We start from the raw sequence: 15,531 nt of genomic DNA, 5'->3' as shown, positions 1-15,531 counted from the left end.
TCATGGTTATGTTTTGTTCTAATAAAAATCCTTATTTGTCACAGGATGCTGAACTGGCTGCTAGGATACTCCTGGACCAGGGACAGGTAATAGTCTTCAGATCCTCAACGCTTACTGGGATTTCTGTAAACTGTATAGAATAATTTGACGTTTCTTAGGATATGACAAGAAACATGTTTTTGGGCTAATGAGTCTCAAAGTAACTATAAAATACAAACTACAGACTTCAGGGACTGCAGAGAGTGGCTCCATTATTGTTGTAAAAATGGCATCAGAGGAAATTCATTAAAGCTTTCATCGCAACACAAGGGAACAGAAGAATACTGTACAATGCAGTGCGATTCCAATGAAAGGAGATACTGTATCAGAATGTGTTTTTCTAGTCCCACATGATATGATTTTCAGTATTTGTGTGATGTTTTTATACAGTCTTTTTTTGGACAAAGTGGTTTTGCTGCTAAATAGAACAGAACTGTGAAACTGATTTTCACTGGTTCTGTAACAGTGACAATAAAGCTCTATTCTATTCTATTCTATTCTATTCTATTCTGTATCGTTAGCCTCAAATCATAATTGCATATTATACTATGAGGCTGTACAGGGTGTATATAAAAAAAAACTACACATTTTGAAAAATTACCCCCAGTTCCGTATTTGATAATTTTTGAATTTTCTTTTCTGGACGTCAGTAGGTAGGGGATAGGTGGATATTTGTCCAAATTTACAGACCCAGATTTTTATGCATGAGTGAGCAGGGGCCAATTGCGCAATCCAAGTTCAAACTGGTTTGCGCAAAGTAGCGGTGGGATTTAAATCCAATCAAAGGTCATGGGAGGGGGCAATTGGCATCCATCATGTTGCACTTTTCTAAACAGATTCAGGCACAAACGTATTAAAAATGTGAGTATTTCTGAAAACAAGCTGTTTCTGCTGATCTGTACAGGAGCATAGTATCGAGACCCCGCATGGCGTTCTGCACGTGACCCTCCACGGCGCACGAACCACCCGTAGGCCCGCTATACTTACCTTCCATGATGTCGGTCTGGACAGTGAGTAACACCTCCCCTCTCTCTCTTCACTTTTTGGGACTTCTTGACCTTTGACCCCTATGTTAGTTAGAGATTTTCTTGTGATCAGACAGAATTGAGGAACGATGTTTTTTTAGCTGCTGTAGCTTCAGCCTACATCAGAGTTGTCAAATACTTCCTGGTGTGACGTGTCTAAAAACAGAGACAGCAGGCAGATTCACCAGGACACAAAAACAAAGTCGAACAAAAAAACAAAAAATCAGCCATAACAGACCACAGCAGAAGAAATAACCACATCATAGACTGGGACAAAGGGACAATCATTTCATCTGAGGCCAACAGCTTCAGAAGATGGACCAAGGAGGCCATCCAAATAAGAAAATATGGGAGCAACACCACAAACAGGGACGAGAGTATGAAGGTAGATTTGTTTCTTTATTGCTTTAACAAAAAACAAAAAGAAAAATTCAGTCCAAAAACATTTATTTTCAATAAAAACACTTCATTTCAATCAAAAAAAACCTTTTCAATCAAAGAAAAATTGTGTTTGAATGCAAAAAATGAGATCCCAAAAAAAGTTTTTTTTATTGAAAATATTTGTTTTTCTTTTTTTTTCTTTTTTTGTTAAAGCAATTTGAGATCCCAAAAATTGCATTTGACCACATCTTTCTTTGATTGAATTTTTTTTTTTTTGACTGAAGTCATCTTTTTTGTATTTTGGCCATATTGTGGGTAGGATATTTGTGTCTTTATTATGCAACCCCAAAAAATATCACTTCAATCAAAAAATATATATATTTTCAATCAAAAAAATACTTCACTTCAATAAAAAAACTTTTTAATCAAAGAAAAAGTGTTTGAATGCAAAAAAATTTGAGACCCAAAAAACTGCATTTGAACACATTTTTTCTTTGAAGCCAAAAAAAGTTTTAAAGTCTTTTTTTTTTTTTTGATTGAAACATTTTGACACAAACATCCCACAGTGGGTGGATGCTTTCCCATTGGTCAGACATGTTTGAGTGACAAGTGTCCACACCAATGACATTTAACATAGGAATGTTTGTCTAGAATGAGCAAAGAATGGACACGGTTGGATCGGAAAATTTTGTCTTGAAAAGTTTCCCGGCCTGATCAGCTGTTTTTAGACACATCACACCAGGAAGTTTTTGTAGGCCGAAGCTACAGTTGAAACTGTCAGCAAGTAAAAAAAACATCTTTCCTCAATTCTACTTGTCTGATCACAAGACAATCTCTAACTAACATTTGGAATGGAAGCCATGACGAACATACTCTATCTCTGACCCTCCCTAATGACTCACTCCTCTGTCTTTGTGACTTTGTGTTTCAGGTAAGAGCTGCTTCTCCACTCTCTTTAAGTTTGAAGAGATGCAGGAGATCGTTAAGAGTTTCACCCTGATTCACATCGACGCTCCGGGGCAGGACGAAGGGGCCGCCACCTACCCCACGGGGTAACTTTATTCCCCTGCTGCCATCCCCCACTGTGTCCTGATTTTCCCGTTTCTCAGAAATAGAAACAATCCTTTGTGGTCGACTTAAAACTAATCTTTTCCAAAAATACTTAACATTCTCATCTCCCTTATCACCCTCTGCTCTGCTCTCTAATACCCTCTTCTCAGAGATTTAAAGAAAATCCTCCCATTTCTTCCCCTCCACACCTCTCATTTCTTCGCTCTTGCACTTCTCCGTGATTATTTTAGGGGATTTGTTGCGTGTGCTGTCATAGCATCTTGACCGAGCCACTTAAGTCCTGATAGTGATTTTCAGAAATTTGTCATTCTAAATCCCTGCAGATGAAAAGCATCAATAATATCCTGTGAGCAGGATACACGTTTGTGTGTTTGGTGTCCTTTCAGGCTCAGAAAACATCCTCCAAAATAAATTACTTCAACATTATTTTTCTGTAAAATTGGATTGTGCTGGTTTGTTTGTGTTTTTGTGACAATGGTTTTTATTAGAATGAGATGACCTATGTTTCCTGTTGTAGTTACCAGTATCCCTCCATGGAGACCATTGCAGAGATGATCCCTGCTGTCCTGCAGTTTTTCAAGTGAGTTAACCATGTTTGCTTTGACATAAACGCAAGCACAATTTCATTTGGTGCACACACACACACATGCATAAAGGCCAATAAATCATCGTGGATTTTTAAGTGATTCTTGTTGCTATGCAGGTCACATTACATGCAAATATAGTAAATATAAGCATCCCACTGTTTTTTGCACTGGCGAGCTCCCAGAAGTGTTTTGTTTTTTTTTTTTTTAATATAAATATAGAGCAGAGAAAACACTAATCATCATGCACATAAGCAGAGGGATTCAATAATATAAAGGGGTATTTATGAGCTGTAGGTCTGCTTATGAATAGTTTTCAGACGTGTGGTACTGGCTCAGCTTGGGTTGACTTTACTCGCTTTTGGTATCAGGTACAAATATAGTTCCCATCACTGTAGCTGGTTGTCATGGTGACAGCACATAAAACGGCAGCATTATCATTTTCAAGACACACACAAACCCTTCAGCTAACCGGTGTGGATTCATGAGTTGTCATATAATCAGTGACATAATATTATAAATAAAAATAATATACATAGAGCAGAGATAGTGTCTTGTATTTTGTATTTGTATTTATTTATTTAGTTACAGGACAGTGTGTATTGGCATTAGTTACAAAGAACAAGATACATGTACCAGATTTAGCAGAGAAGCTACTTTCCATCTGTTGTCCTGGACAAACGACTAACATGACAAACATCACTTAGATTACAAAGTCATAATATACTGGAAGAAAACCGTTAAACATGACAGATACAGAAAAGTCTGCTCAGAATGAACAGCTTCAGCCAAATACATAAAACAGGGCTTACATTCTAAAAAGACACTAACTTTCCAAGAGCAAGAATAAGATATAAAAGATAGAAAGAGGGGGGAAAAAAAGAGAGCAAGAAGAATAAATCAGTATATAGATAAATAAGCTAATTGTGCAATTGCAAGCCAGACATAGAAAAAAGTACAAGTAAAAACTATTGAGCTAAAAACTTAAATAGAACTAACCAAGACAGTTTATACAATACATGTGTGCAGAGATTAGTACAGTATTTGATTTGTTTGACCAGACTGGAGTGGTTGCCATAGACACTAGAATGTGTATTAGTGTTGGCAGAGCTGGTTACATAGGAGCCATTTTTTTTGTAGCATTATAAAAACACTGATAGGTTGTGTATTTAAGATTTTAAAACCCCACCCCTTTTTGGTGTGATCCATGGGAGCGAACTAAGCAGTTCAAAGAAAATTCTACGGACCAAGAAAGTCATGGTTTCTGGTAAAAACAGTAAAAAACAAGAAAAGCACTCGGAGAGCGCAGACCTCCACCCAGACAAATCTGCCCCCCCATTACCACCAAAATTTAATAATTTGTGCCAGTATCAACATTTCATGAAAATTTCATGAAAATCTCTCCATAACTTTTTGAGTTATCTTGCTAACAAACAAACAAACAAGCACGCAAACACACAAAGCAAAGTGATCACAATACCTCCTGGCGGATGTAAAAAAAAAAAAAAAAAACTGAATGGACTGCATCTGTTGTTGCATAAAGCACATGTTACAAACACCAAAATGGCCTCTGCTTTGAAGAAAGATGTGGAAAAAGTATGAAAAGAGGTAACAGTCACAGCAGTCTGGTCATGTTGAAGCTGCAAAGATATCTACAGCAGCTCTGAGCAGGTCGTGGAGAGAGACAGTTGATATAACATTACCTCCAAGCCTTTAGGGCAGTGGTTCCCAACCTTTTTTGGCTTGTGACCCTTTTTTAACATCATAAATTTCTGGCAACCCCAGACATTAAAAATGGAGAATTTTTTTTTTGACTAAAATTAATTTGTTTATGATCATGTAATAGTTTGCTATACTATGTTGCAAATAAACATAAATTTTAGATGACATCTAGGCTATATAATGTATATTATTATGGACGGAGACAGAAAAGCCAGGTGTAGATTACTGCACAAAGTGAGAATTTGATTTTCCTTTGTCAGGATATGTACAGTCAGTCCAGCTTGGATTTCCAAGGCTGACAATTAATACTGAACAAACAAGAACTCAAACTATGAATTATGAAAGAGCTGCAGCATCTGAAACTGACCACAATGAACATTTGACAGATACACAGAACCACAGTGCTTCAGTTTCAGCTTCACAGTTTGTCATGTCTTTTATGGATTGGGATTGTCTCTCTCAACTCACCATTTATTTTTTTATTAGTAAGTTTTTATTTCTATCAATTACTAGAAATTCCAGGTGACCCCATTTGAATTCCAGGTGACCCCATGTGGGGTCCCGACCCCAAGGTTGAAAAACACTGCTTTAGGGTGTGTGGTTTTTCCACAGTCTGACACCTCAACACTTTTACCACAACCTGTGACTTTCATGACTTGTAAAATTCTCTTTTAAATTGACATAATTTGTGTGATGATGGCATTAAAGGAGTGATATTTAGCTTTTTTAAAAAATGGAATTATAATCATAATCTAGTCAGATGAGACAGGTGAGGGTGAGGAGGTCCATCCAGACAGGTGAGGGTGGGGGAGGTGGTCTGGGGTCACAGGTCAGGACAGGGCTCAGATGAGTCACCTCAGATCCCGTCGTTATTGGGCCCCAGGTGGCTACAACTGAAACAATAGCCCCTCCCCCAGAGGGGAGTGGGGAAAAGGGACACCTTGGAGGAGAGACAAAACATGTTCAGAAGAGCTGAACTAGTCCAGTTACTGAGAAGCATACTGACAGTCAGTAGAAACTTTGAGGTACAAATGTCTGCATATTTCTACTTGTAGGGGGGTTGTAATTATTCATTGTGGGTTTATTGATGACTTAGTGCTCGGGTAGTTGAGATAATGATGAGTTGTCATGTTGTCACGGTTCATTGCACATGGGTTGGTCTCTTTGCAAAAGTGGACCAAATACACACTGAGCAATACTCATTGGGTTTCTGCACAATTTGAGGATTGGTTTTGAAGGCCTATATAAAGGCCCAAAAAAGGCCACCATTGTTAGTCCAGTGAGCGGCATCACACCACGTCTATCACATGAACAACGTCTCCGGGCACTGGGTATGGTGGAGGCCGGTTTGAGCTCCAGTGATGTAGTCAGGTCTATGTATGGGCTGTTCCCAACCCACAATCAGAAACCTGGTTGAACACCACACACAACAGGCTCTGTTGATGATAGACCGCGTCCAGGGAGAGAGAGAGTGACAATCAGGCCATACCCAGTATTGACTGTTGTGACTTTGTGTTTGGCAGGTGCTATTTTCTTTTGTTAAGTTTTTTGTTTTTAAATTATTCTTGAAACTTTAGATTTTTGTTTCTGTATGCCAATATCCTAAACAAATGATTCATATGAAAAAATTCCAGTTTAGGGTTTCCAAATAAAAATTATGCCAAAAAATATGGTCTCATAAGTTTTCATTGACTGTGAGTGTACCTTCAAGTAAAAACAGCAGGTCTGTGAATATTTTCCTGTGTGTGTACGTTTTATTAACCCTGGTCTTCCTCCGCCAGCTTCCGTACTGTAATTGGAGTGGGTGTGGGAGCAGGAGCGTACATCCTCTCCAAGTTCACAGTGAGTGTCTTCAGTCTCTGCATCCATATTAGCTTTATTGGAGAACCTGTCACTAGTATGTATATGTAATGATCGTTGATAGGTTTTGTTCTTGTTGTCAGTTCTTTTTCACCATCTTCTCCTTGTTTCTTGGTTTAGCTTGCGAACCCAGATGCAGTGGAGGGTCTGGTACTGGTCAACATCGATACTAATGCCAGAGGATGGATGGACTGGGCCGCGCAGAAAGTATGTCTGTTTAATTATTTTTGTTTGTTTGTTTATTTTCATAACTCTGGCTCCCACACAGAGACGTGGTATTTGAATCCAGTTAGTGCTGATGGAAGTTCTCCATCAAGTGACGTTTAACTGACGAATATGAAATTACATGCCTGCGTGCCTGGTCTGCGCCTGAGAATAACATTGACTTTTGTCAATGTTTATCTTATTAAACCTCAACTGAATTCAATAATGAACATTCCTGTTGATTGTCTGGTCTTTGTCTCCAGCTCAGCTCTGTGACGTCTTCCCTCACGGAGCAGGTCCTGTCCCACCTTTTCAGTCAGGTAAGAAAAAATCTCTCATTTTTTAACCCATAAAGACCCAAGCATCCACTGTCGACCAAAACCATCTACTGATCTAAACTGTTTAATACCGGTTGATCCACTAATCCTGTCAGTACATATAAATAATTGGTGTAAAATGCAGTTTGTCATCTTTTCATGGTCATCAGATATGACCCATTTGGATGTTAAGAGGCTCTATAGTTACCATGGAAACACCATCATCTTCTACAACAGGGGTGTCAAACTCATTTTAGTTCAGGGGCCACATTCAGCTAAACTTAATCTGAAGTGGGTTGAGCCAGTAAAATAATAACATAATAATATATAAATAATGTCAACTCCAAACTTTTCTCTCTGTTTTAGAGCAAAAAAAAAAAAGTAAAATTACATTATGAACAGGTTTATATCTATAAACTCTCTTTTCAACAGATGTGAATAACATGAACAAACTGAAAAATAAGTGTAACTTTAACAATATTCTGCCTCAGTTTATCATTTACACATGTACATTATAACTTACAGATCACAGTGGATCTACAAACACACAGAACATTTAATAACAGACAGAATATTGGTAAAATTACACTTACTTCTCTTAAGACATTTCAGGTTGTTCATATTTTTTCAGGTTATTCCCATTTTTTGTGAAATTTATACTTGGTTTTAGTGTAAATACATGGAAATATTTACTTTTACAAAGAGAAAAATTTGGAGTTGTCATTATTTATGTTATTATTATAGTATTTTACTGGTCCTGCCCACTTGAGATTGAATTGGTCTGAATGTGGAACCTGAACTAAAACGATTGTTAATATCTTAGTGTAATTTTTGCATTTCACAAATTTATCCCAAGGGCCGGACTGGACCCTTTGGCGGGCCTGGATTTGGTCCCCGAGTCACATGTTTGACACCTGTGTTCTACAACATTGATTCGGCAGTAAAACTCATGGAGTCGGATCAATGACAGTGGATGGAGATACTTGTTTTTTTGCATTCAGTTGTTAATATCTTTGCTGAAAAAGTCACTTATTCTTCAGTTTTTCTCTGGTTTTGCTATAAAAACTCTCAACTTTAATCTGAGCTTTAAGGAACATCTACATTTTCATTGAATTAAATATAGGAAAATACATGACTTACACTGAAAAAACACAAAATACAGAGGATAATATTACAATAAATGGTGTTAAATCACTCAAGAAAAGTCAAATATTGAGGAAAACATTATTTTGGAAGTGACAATAAAGTAGCACTGGGTCTTTATGGGTTAAATTACGTATATTGTTCTGTTTTTAGCTGTTTTCACACATTTGACTCTATATTTTGTAGGAGGAGCTGTCGTCAAACACAGATCTAGTGCAGTCTCACAGAGATCGTATCTCTAAGTCATCTAATTTGTTCAACATAGAGCTCTTCTGGAAGGCTTACAACAGGTACAGTTAGTTTTCATCACTGTTATTCTAAATACAAATAAAGAGGTGCCTTGACTTATGAGTTTTTTTTAACCTTTATTGAAGCAACACCAAGTGACAAAGAGATTTATGTACCGTGTTATACAGTATTTACATTTACATTACATCATCATAATGTGCGTGTGTGTGGAGGGGGTTAAGATATATGACATGCAATATACAAAAGAAACAAAATGTCAGCCAGTAATAAAAATCAATGTCCTGTCTTGGTTGTGTAAATGTTCCGTGTGTAGTGGAGTGTGTAAGATGTGTATGTGGTGTGACTGTTGTGATGTGGGCTTCTGGAAAAAAAGATAAATAAAAAATAAAATAAATAAATAAACAATTTGAGAAGAAAAAAAAAGAATAAAGGTCAGGGATATGACCAAAGACAATCATTATGTAACTCAAACTACATGAGAAGAGCAGAAAGGAAAAGGAGAGAGGGAGAGAAAAAATTGAGGAAAACGGGGGTAATAAAAATAAATAAGTAAATAAATAAATGAAAATAACCAAATGAGATTAAAAGTACAATTTATCTATTTAACAATTTATCAACTTACAAGTTAAATTCGTTTCGTGGCCAAGCTTTTAAGTAAATTGGCTCATCTGTCAAATCAGTTTTCCACATTGAAATTAATTGAAATACCATTAATCTGTTCGAGCCCCTAAAAAAACGCCCTAATTTTACAACTAACTTATAGATAATTTATACCATTGAAAGCTCACTGTGTTTTCTGTCGTAGCAAATAAAAATGCAAATGTTGCAGGACTAGTAGGTATTCTGATGGTGGATCCATGTCTCTGTTCACCACGACATCCCATTTTTATATAACTTACCGGGCTCCGAAGACTCATGTGACTCTTTCATCCCCCTGCTGAGGCTCCCTGTGGCTGTGGAAAATTAACCCTTTCATGCACGAATTATGAGAACTTTAATCAAATTTTTTTCCTGAGTGTTTTTATTCCTCTTTAGGCATGAAAAAACAATGCGATTGAAAATGTTCTTCTGGGGAAAAAAAAAAAAAAAAGAATAATTTAAAAAATGTAAAAAAAAAAAAAAAAAAAAAAACATTACAAAAAAAAAAAATAATAATAATAAAAACCTTATGAACCAATTTTTCATGAAGTTGCAAAAATGTCCACTCAGCTGGACAACACACGTTTAATTTTTGATGCACAGAAACATGTATTTACTGATAAATTGTGTGAAAACTATAGGGAGGGCTTGTGATTCTGGGGGTTTATGCTCAGGAGAGATCTACATAATGTTACCAATTCATGTCAGAAAAGATATGTAGTGTCTAAAAACTTTAATAAAGATATGTGTAAAAAAAAAAAAAAAAAAAAAAAAAAACAACGAAAAGAACAACAAAATCCATGAATATATAAGAGAACAGCTGTAGAATAGCTGTCCACTGGAGTGACCAGTATGCATGAAAGGGTTAATAATAAATATTTAATTTAAATGTATTTTATTTTAGTTTATTAGTCTTTTAAATGTGATCCTAAAGTTGAAGATTATAGTGATACTAGCACATTGACCTATGGGGATCCACGGATTCTAGATGTGGTAGTTTGTATGGTGTTGTGTGCTATACCGCATTTGTCCAGCAGTCACCGCCAAAGTGTTCTGGCCATAGCAACATGTTTATAAGGCTATTATATTCCAAAATTACTAATATCTCTCAAAATATTGGTCCTATCAGCTTGCCGTTTTCGCTAGTCTGTTCCTTGACCAAAAATACATAAATATGTCAAATTGTTGCAGTCAGCTCTTTCCGGATTTTGTGTGAATCCCCAGACACACACACATACACACACAGAGGCCACTTGGCTTTTCTAATATAGATTAGGTATTACAGGTATTATCCCAGTCACTGTCCAGAGGGGAGGTGCTGAAACGCTTTTCCACATGTCTGGAAGAGGTGAAAAGAAGTCAGACCCATGGTTAGGAAAAATTAATTTGGCAAAATAACTGCACAAAATGCAAGCACCAAACAACAGAGAAGCTTCCACGGGGAGGTAACCACGGTAACGATGTGAAGTGAATGACTGAGACGTGGGATACTGGGCAGATGTTATGTAAGCCATCTGAAGCTCACTCATAACTCGGATTTTGGCTCACAACTCAAAGCAAAAAATTAACCCAGTGACGGTTCGTAACTCAGAAAACTCGTAAGTTGAGGCACTCATAAGTCACGGTACCACTGTACAGTCCACGAAAACCACAACTGGAATGTTCTTTTTCCCTCCAGTCGCAGAGACATGAACCTCGACCGCAATAGCACCTTCAAGTAAGTACTTCTAAATGTTTACTCTGTCACATAGTTATGAAGTCTAGATTTTTACATCCATTCCTCATTCTTTTTTTTTTTTTAATTTACTTTTTATTTTTGTTTTTGAGAAAATCATAAAACAAATACTTGCACTCCATTCTGCATTTCTAACGTCTGGTTCTGACTGCTTCAGGTGTCCAGTAATGTTGGTGGTGGGCGATCAAGCTCCATATGAGGACGCTGCTGTAAGTTTTACAAGGGCACTGTATCTGCAGAGATAAGATAAGATAAGATAAGCTAAACTAAGATAAGATAAGCTAAACTAAGATAAGAAAAGATAAGATAAGCTAAACTAAGATAAGAAAAGATAAGATAAGCTAAACTAAGATAAGAAAAGATAAGCTAAACTAAGATAAGAAAAGATAAGATAAGCTAAACTAAGAAAAGAAAAGATAAGATAAGAAAAGATAAGATAAGCTAAACTAAGATAAGAAAAGATAAGATAAGCTAAACTAAGATAAGAAAAGATAAGATAAGCTAAACTAAGATAAGAAAAGATGAGATAAGCTAAACTAAGATAAGATGAGATAAGAAAAGATAAGACAAGTCAACTTTATTTATAAATCACTTAAGATAACCACAGTTGGCCAAAGTGCTGTACACAGACATAAAAACAAATAAAACACATAAAAGAATGAATAAAAACAATAAAACTGATTATATATTAAAACAATAGAAGCCAACCCCTCACACTGAGTTAAAAGCCAAAGAGAAAAAAAAACATGTTTTAAGAGAGGATTTAAAAACAGACTGAAAATAAAGATAAAGTAGGTAAAATAAAAGGAAAAAAAGAAGTAAAACTGGGTAAAATTTCCTCAAATTGAAGAAAATTTTACTCAGATAACATTTGGTCCCTCTCTAAAAAAGAGTAAAAGTTACTCTTTGGGTAGAGCTCTCCAAACTCAATATAGAGCCAAATTTACTCTTTTTAAGGAAAATACCTTTGACTCTGGAAAAATGCTCAGTAATTTTTCCTGTGTACAACAAACAAGTGCAGAGAAAAGACCTGGTGAAAAAAAAAACAAATGACTGAAAAATTAAATGTAAGACAAAAATAAGAAATTAGGTATTATTATATAAATATTTATGTAAATATAGAATTGAAATTGAATATAAAATTTTAGTCTAATATTAGAGATTAGTCATATATGGATTTCCCTGTTACAGATGGTATTAATTGCTGGTCTGTGTGTGTTGAAATAACATAATTTTTCCTTTTGTGATGACCAGGTGGAGTGCAACAGCAAACTGGACCCCACAACAACCTCTTTCCTAAAGGTACCCCACTGCCATGACTTTGTTTCACTTTGTCTCTTGTATTTTTTGCACCTTCCTTATGTTACACTCAGTTTTCTTATCACTGTGCTTCCTGATTCTTCCACAGATGGCTGATGCTGGTGGTCTCCCTCAGCTGACCCAGGTAACATCTAAATGTTGCTCAAAGTTTCTTAATAATATTTGTGAAGACATTTGTTTTGTTTGGGAATCATAAATGTGGGTTTTACGACTTACTCAACCACTGTTTATTGTGGTTTTTTATTTATTTATTTTGTTTCAAAAGTCATCAAATTCTTAATGTATCATCCACAATTAGTCATACTTTTTAGGGTTTTTTTTCCTTTCTTTTTTCCTTCCTTCCTTCCTTCCTTCCTTTTTTTTTTTTTTTTTTTTTTTTTTTTTAATGTTTTTAATACTGTCCCATTTCTTTGTATGTGCAGCCTGCAAAACTCACTGAGGCTTTCAAGTATTTCATCCAGGGAATGGGCTACAGTAAGTTGATTCACAGTTTATTTTATTCACAAGCCAAAAATTCCAGTTAGTATTGAAATGAGCAGCATTGGGGAAACTATTAATATGCCAATATGTAGAAGCTCTTTAACCAAAAAATTATATTTGTAATGCTACAATATGATTATCATTATCCATGAATTTTCAGGGGGGAAAAAAAAGCCTGAAAAAATAGCAAAGGGCATTTCCACTTCTTGATTTCTCTTTGAAAAAAACTTCACTCTTTGTGAGTTTTAGTGGTTGAATGTGCTTCATTAATTTGTGACTTCTCACAGAACCACACTGAGTTGGCTAAAATTTAGGAATAAAAAGGTGAATTCAGTGTGAAATTCCTCATTCCTGCTCAAAATGGTAAAACATCGAGAGCTCCATGAAAATGAAAAAGTTGCTTTAATAATAATAATAATAATGATAATAATAATAATAATAAATTGCATTTATAAAGCACTTTTCATTCAGCAGAATCTCCAAGTGCAACAGAGAGAAGACAGTCCAATAAAAAATAAAATACTGTATCAGGAATAAAAGACTTAAAGCACTTCATAATACTGGATGGTCTCTGAGACAAATAGGGGAAGGTGGTTTAATACATTTGTTTAACACTATATTTCCCAAAATGAGTTGTCAATAACAGGAAAATTATTTATTTATTTATTTGCACGCGAGCTACCTACAAATAACTCCAACAAACAGTTAAACCAGTTGTGTAATTACATGTAGTTTATGGTCAAGTGTGTATGACTAAAATATTCAAAGTTTTATTACCCCGCCCCTCGAATGGGTGCAAGGGGTATTGTTTTTGCTTCAGTTTGTTTGTTTGTTTTTTTAACACTCTAACAGAAAAACTATTGGTTGAATTCATACCAAACTGGGTTTATAGATTGTCAGTGACCCAGAATAGATCTGATTGGATTTTGAGAAACGCAGGTCAAAGTTCAAATTTTTTCTTAATTTTTAAAATCTTTTTTTTTTTTTCCATTTACTTACAATGGGCAAAATTTCAAATGTCTGTAGCAGCAAAACTATTGGTTGAATTCATACCAAATTGAGTTTATAGACAGCCAGTAACCTAGAATAGATGTTGGTACATTTTGGGAAAAGTAGGTCAAAGTTAAAATTTTTAATGAATTTTATTTTATTTTTTTCCATTTATTTATAACGGGCAAAATTTCAAATGTCTGTAGCAGCAAAACTATTGATTGAATTCCTACCAAATTAGGTTTATAGATTACCACTAACCTAGAACAGATGTGGGTACATTTTGGGAAAAGTAAGTCAAAGTTCAAATTTTTAATGAATTTTTTTTTCCCATTTACTTATAATGGGCGAAATTTCAAATCTCTATAAAAACATCAATTTTTCTTTCAATTTCCTTCAAACATGGCATTTTTATATATATAGAGGCAATTGATATGTTGACATCATCACACGCATAGACATGATGACATCAGCTGGATCGATGCCAAAATAAGCTACAATACATGCGAGGGGCGGGGTTTGTTGTACCTGGCACTAGTTGTTAGATTTTTTCACTATTGATTGTTCTGCTCTTTCATTCCAGTTTTTTGACGTTAATCTTTGCATCTTTCCGTCCACAGTGGCGTCCTCTTGCATGACCCGTCTGTCCCGTTCCCGCACCACCTCCCTGTCCTCCTCCTACTCCATGGATGGGTCCCGCTCTCGCTCCCGCACCCTGTCCCAGGGCTCGCAGGGTGGCCAGATGCCGCCGAGCCCCTCCCAAACGATGGAGGTGTCATGCTGAAGAAGAAAAAAACAAAAAAAAGAAAGAAATAAAAAGAGCGAGTGAGAGTGAGAAAGAGCGCGAAAGGGAAAGATGAAGCGTGACAGTAATGCAGGATCAAGATGAAAGGGTTACCTTTTTGTCACTAAAAACAAAACTCCCATCATTCCCCACTTGAGCAGAATAGAGATATCGAGGGGCGAGGAGAGGGAGGGGGAGGAACCAGGTGATTTTAAAGGAAGATATATTTCACATTTTGCACCATAAATAAGTCTAATCCATCTCCCCATTGCCCCAACTGTGTTCTACAGTGAATGGAAGATGAGGTGATTATAAACAGATGGGGGAGGGGAAAGAACAGCCACTAGTCCTCTCTCCCTCCCTCTGTTGCAGCCAATAGAGCCCTTTAATTTAGATAAGGGGCGTGACCTCTAGAGACCACGCCCCTTGCATTAACCAATAGTAATAATTCTGAAAGCTGTATTGTTGTTGATGCTGATGATTTTGTTGTTGATGACGATATTGAAGCTAACGATGATGACGACGACGATGATGTAGAAAACAGTAACACTTTTCTCTTTATTACACGATGACTTTAAAACAACATAGATGAAAAAAAAAAAATACTATAGCAGAGATACTTATAACAATGTGTGTGTCTAATACTTTTTAAGCTAGTTTTACTGTGTTATTTTATTTCTTCGATTGGATCTTATTTTCTTATTTGTAACCTGCCTCGGCGAGGGCCCAGAGCTACCGATTGGCTGGATGAAAACAGCCAATGGGAGCCCTTCTAGTGACTACTTCCTCCTTGATGTTGCCAGGTTGTTTATGTCTTCCATTTGCCCCTTCTGTTTTTGTTTTTCCCTTTGGATTCGAGGAAAAGGAGGAGGTGGAGTTGGGCAGGAAGCGTTGTTTTTTTTTTTTTATTTGTTTGATTTTTTTTTTTTTTTTTTGTCTGGACTGTTTGAAAGTTGCATGCCTGGTATCAGCCCATGTGAATACTGAC

At 36.1% G+C, this 15,531-nt stretch overlaps 1 protein-coding gene across 5 annotated transcripts in view; it reads left to right on the top strand.

Moving 5' to 3' along the window:
* ndrg2 (NDRG family member 2) overlaps positions 1-15,153 on the top strand; it is an 82,620-nt gene extending 67,467 nt beyond the window's left edge. For all 5 annotated transcript variants that reach the window (XM_030161844.1, XM_030161843.1, XM_030161847.1 and 2 more), the window contains 14 exons: positions 45-86; positions 944-1,049; positions 2,377-2,497; positions 3,034-3,096; positions 6,604-6,664; positions 6,803-6,889; positions 7,150-7,206; positions 8,533-8,636; positions 10,913-10,951; positions 11,127-11,178; positions 12,224-12,271; positions 12,378-12,413; positions 12,712-12,763; positions 14,380-15,153. In XM_030161844.1, coding sequence (XP_030017704.1) covers positions 45-86; positions 944-1,049; positions 2,377-2,497; positions 3,034-3,096; positions 6,604-6,664; positions 6,803-6,889; positions 7,150-7,206; positions 8,533-8,636; positions 10,913-10,951; positions 11,127-11,178; positions 12,224-12,271; positions 12,378-12,413; positions 12,712-12,763; positions 14,380-14,543 — 1,032 coding nt within the window. In that variant the 3' untranslated portion in view covers positions 14,544-15,153. The remainder of the gene's footprint in view (positions 1-44; positions 87-943; positions 1,050-2,376; positions 2,498-3,033; positions 3,097-6,603; positions 6,665-6,802; positions 6,890-7,149; positions 7,207-8,532; positions 8,637-10,912; positions 10,952-11,126; positions 11,179-12,223; positions 12,272-12,377; positions 12,414-12,711; positions 12,764-14,379) is intronic.
* The last annotated feature ends 378 nt before the right edge of the window (positions 15,154-15,531 follow it).

The sequence above is a fragment of the Sphaeramia orbicularis genome, chromosome 18, assembly GCF_902148855.1.
Source record: "Sphaeramia orbicularis chromosome 18, fSphaOr1.1, whole genome shotgun sequence".
In the NCBI taxonomy this organism is placed as follows: Eukaryota; Metazoa; Chordata; class Actinopteri; order Kurtiformes; family Apogonidae; genus Sphaeramia; species Sphaeramia orbicularis.
The sequence above is the reverse complement of the archived record's forward strand: the minus strand, read 5'-3'. Positions and strand labels throughout refer to the sequence as shown.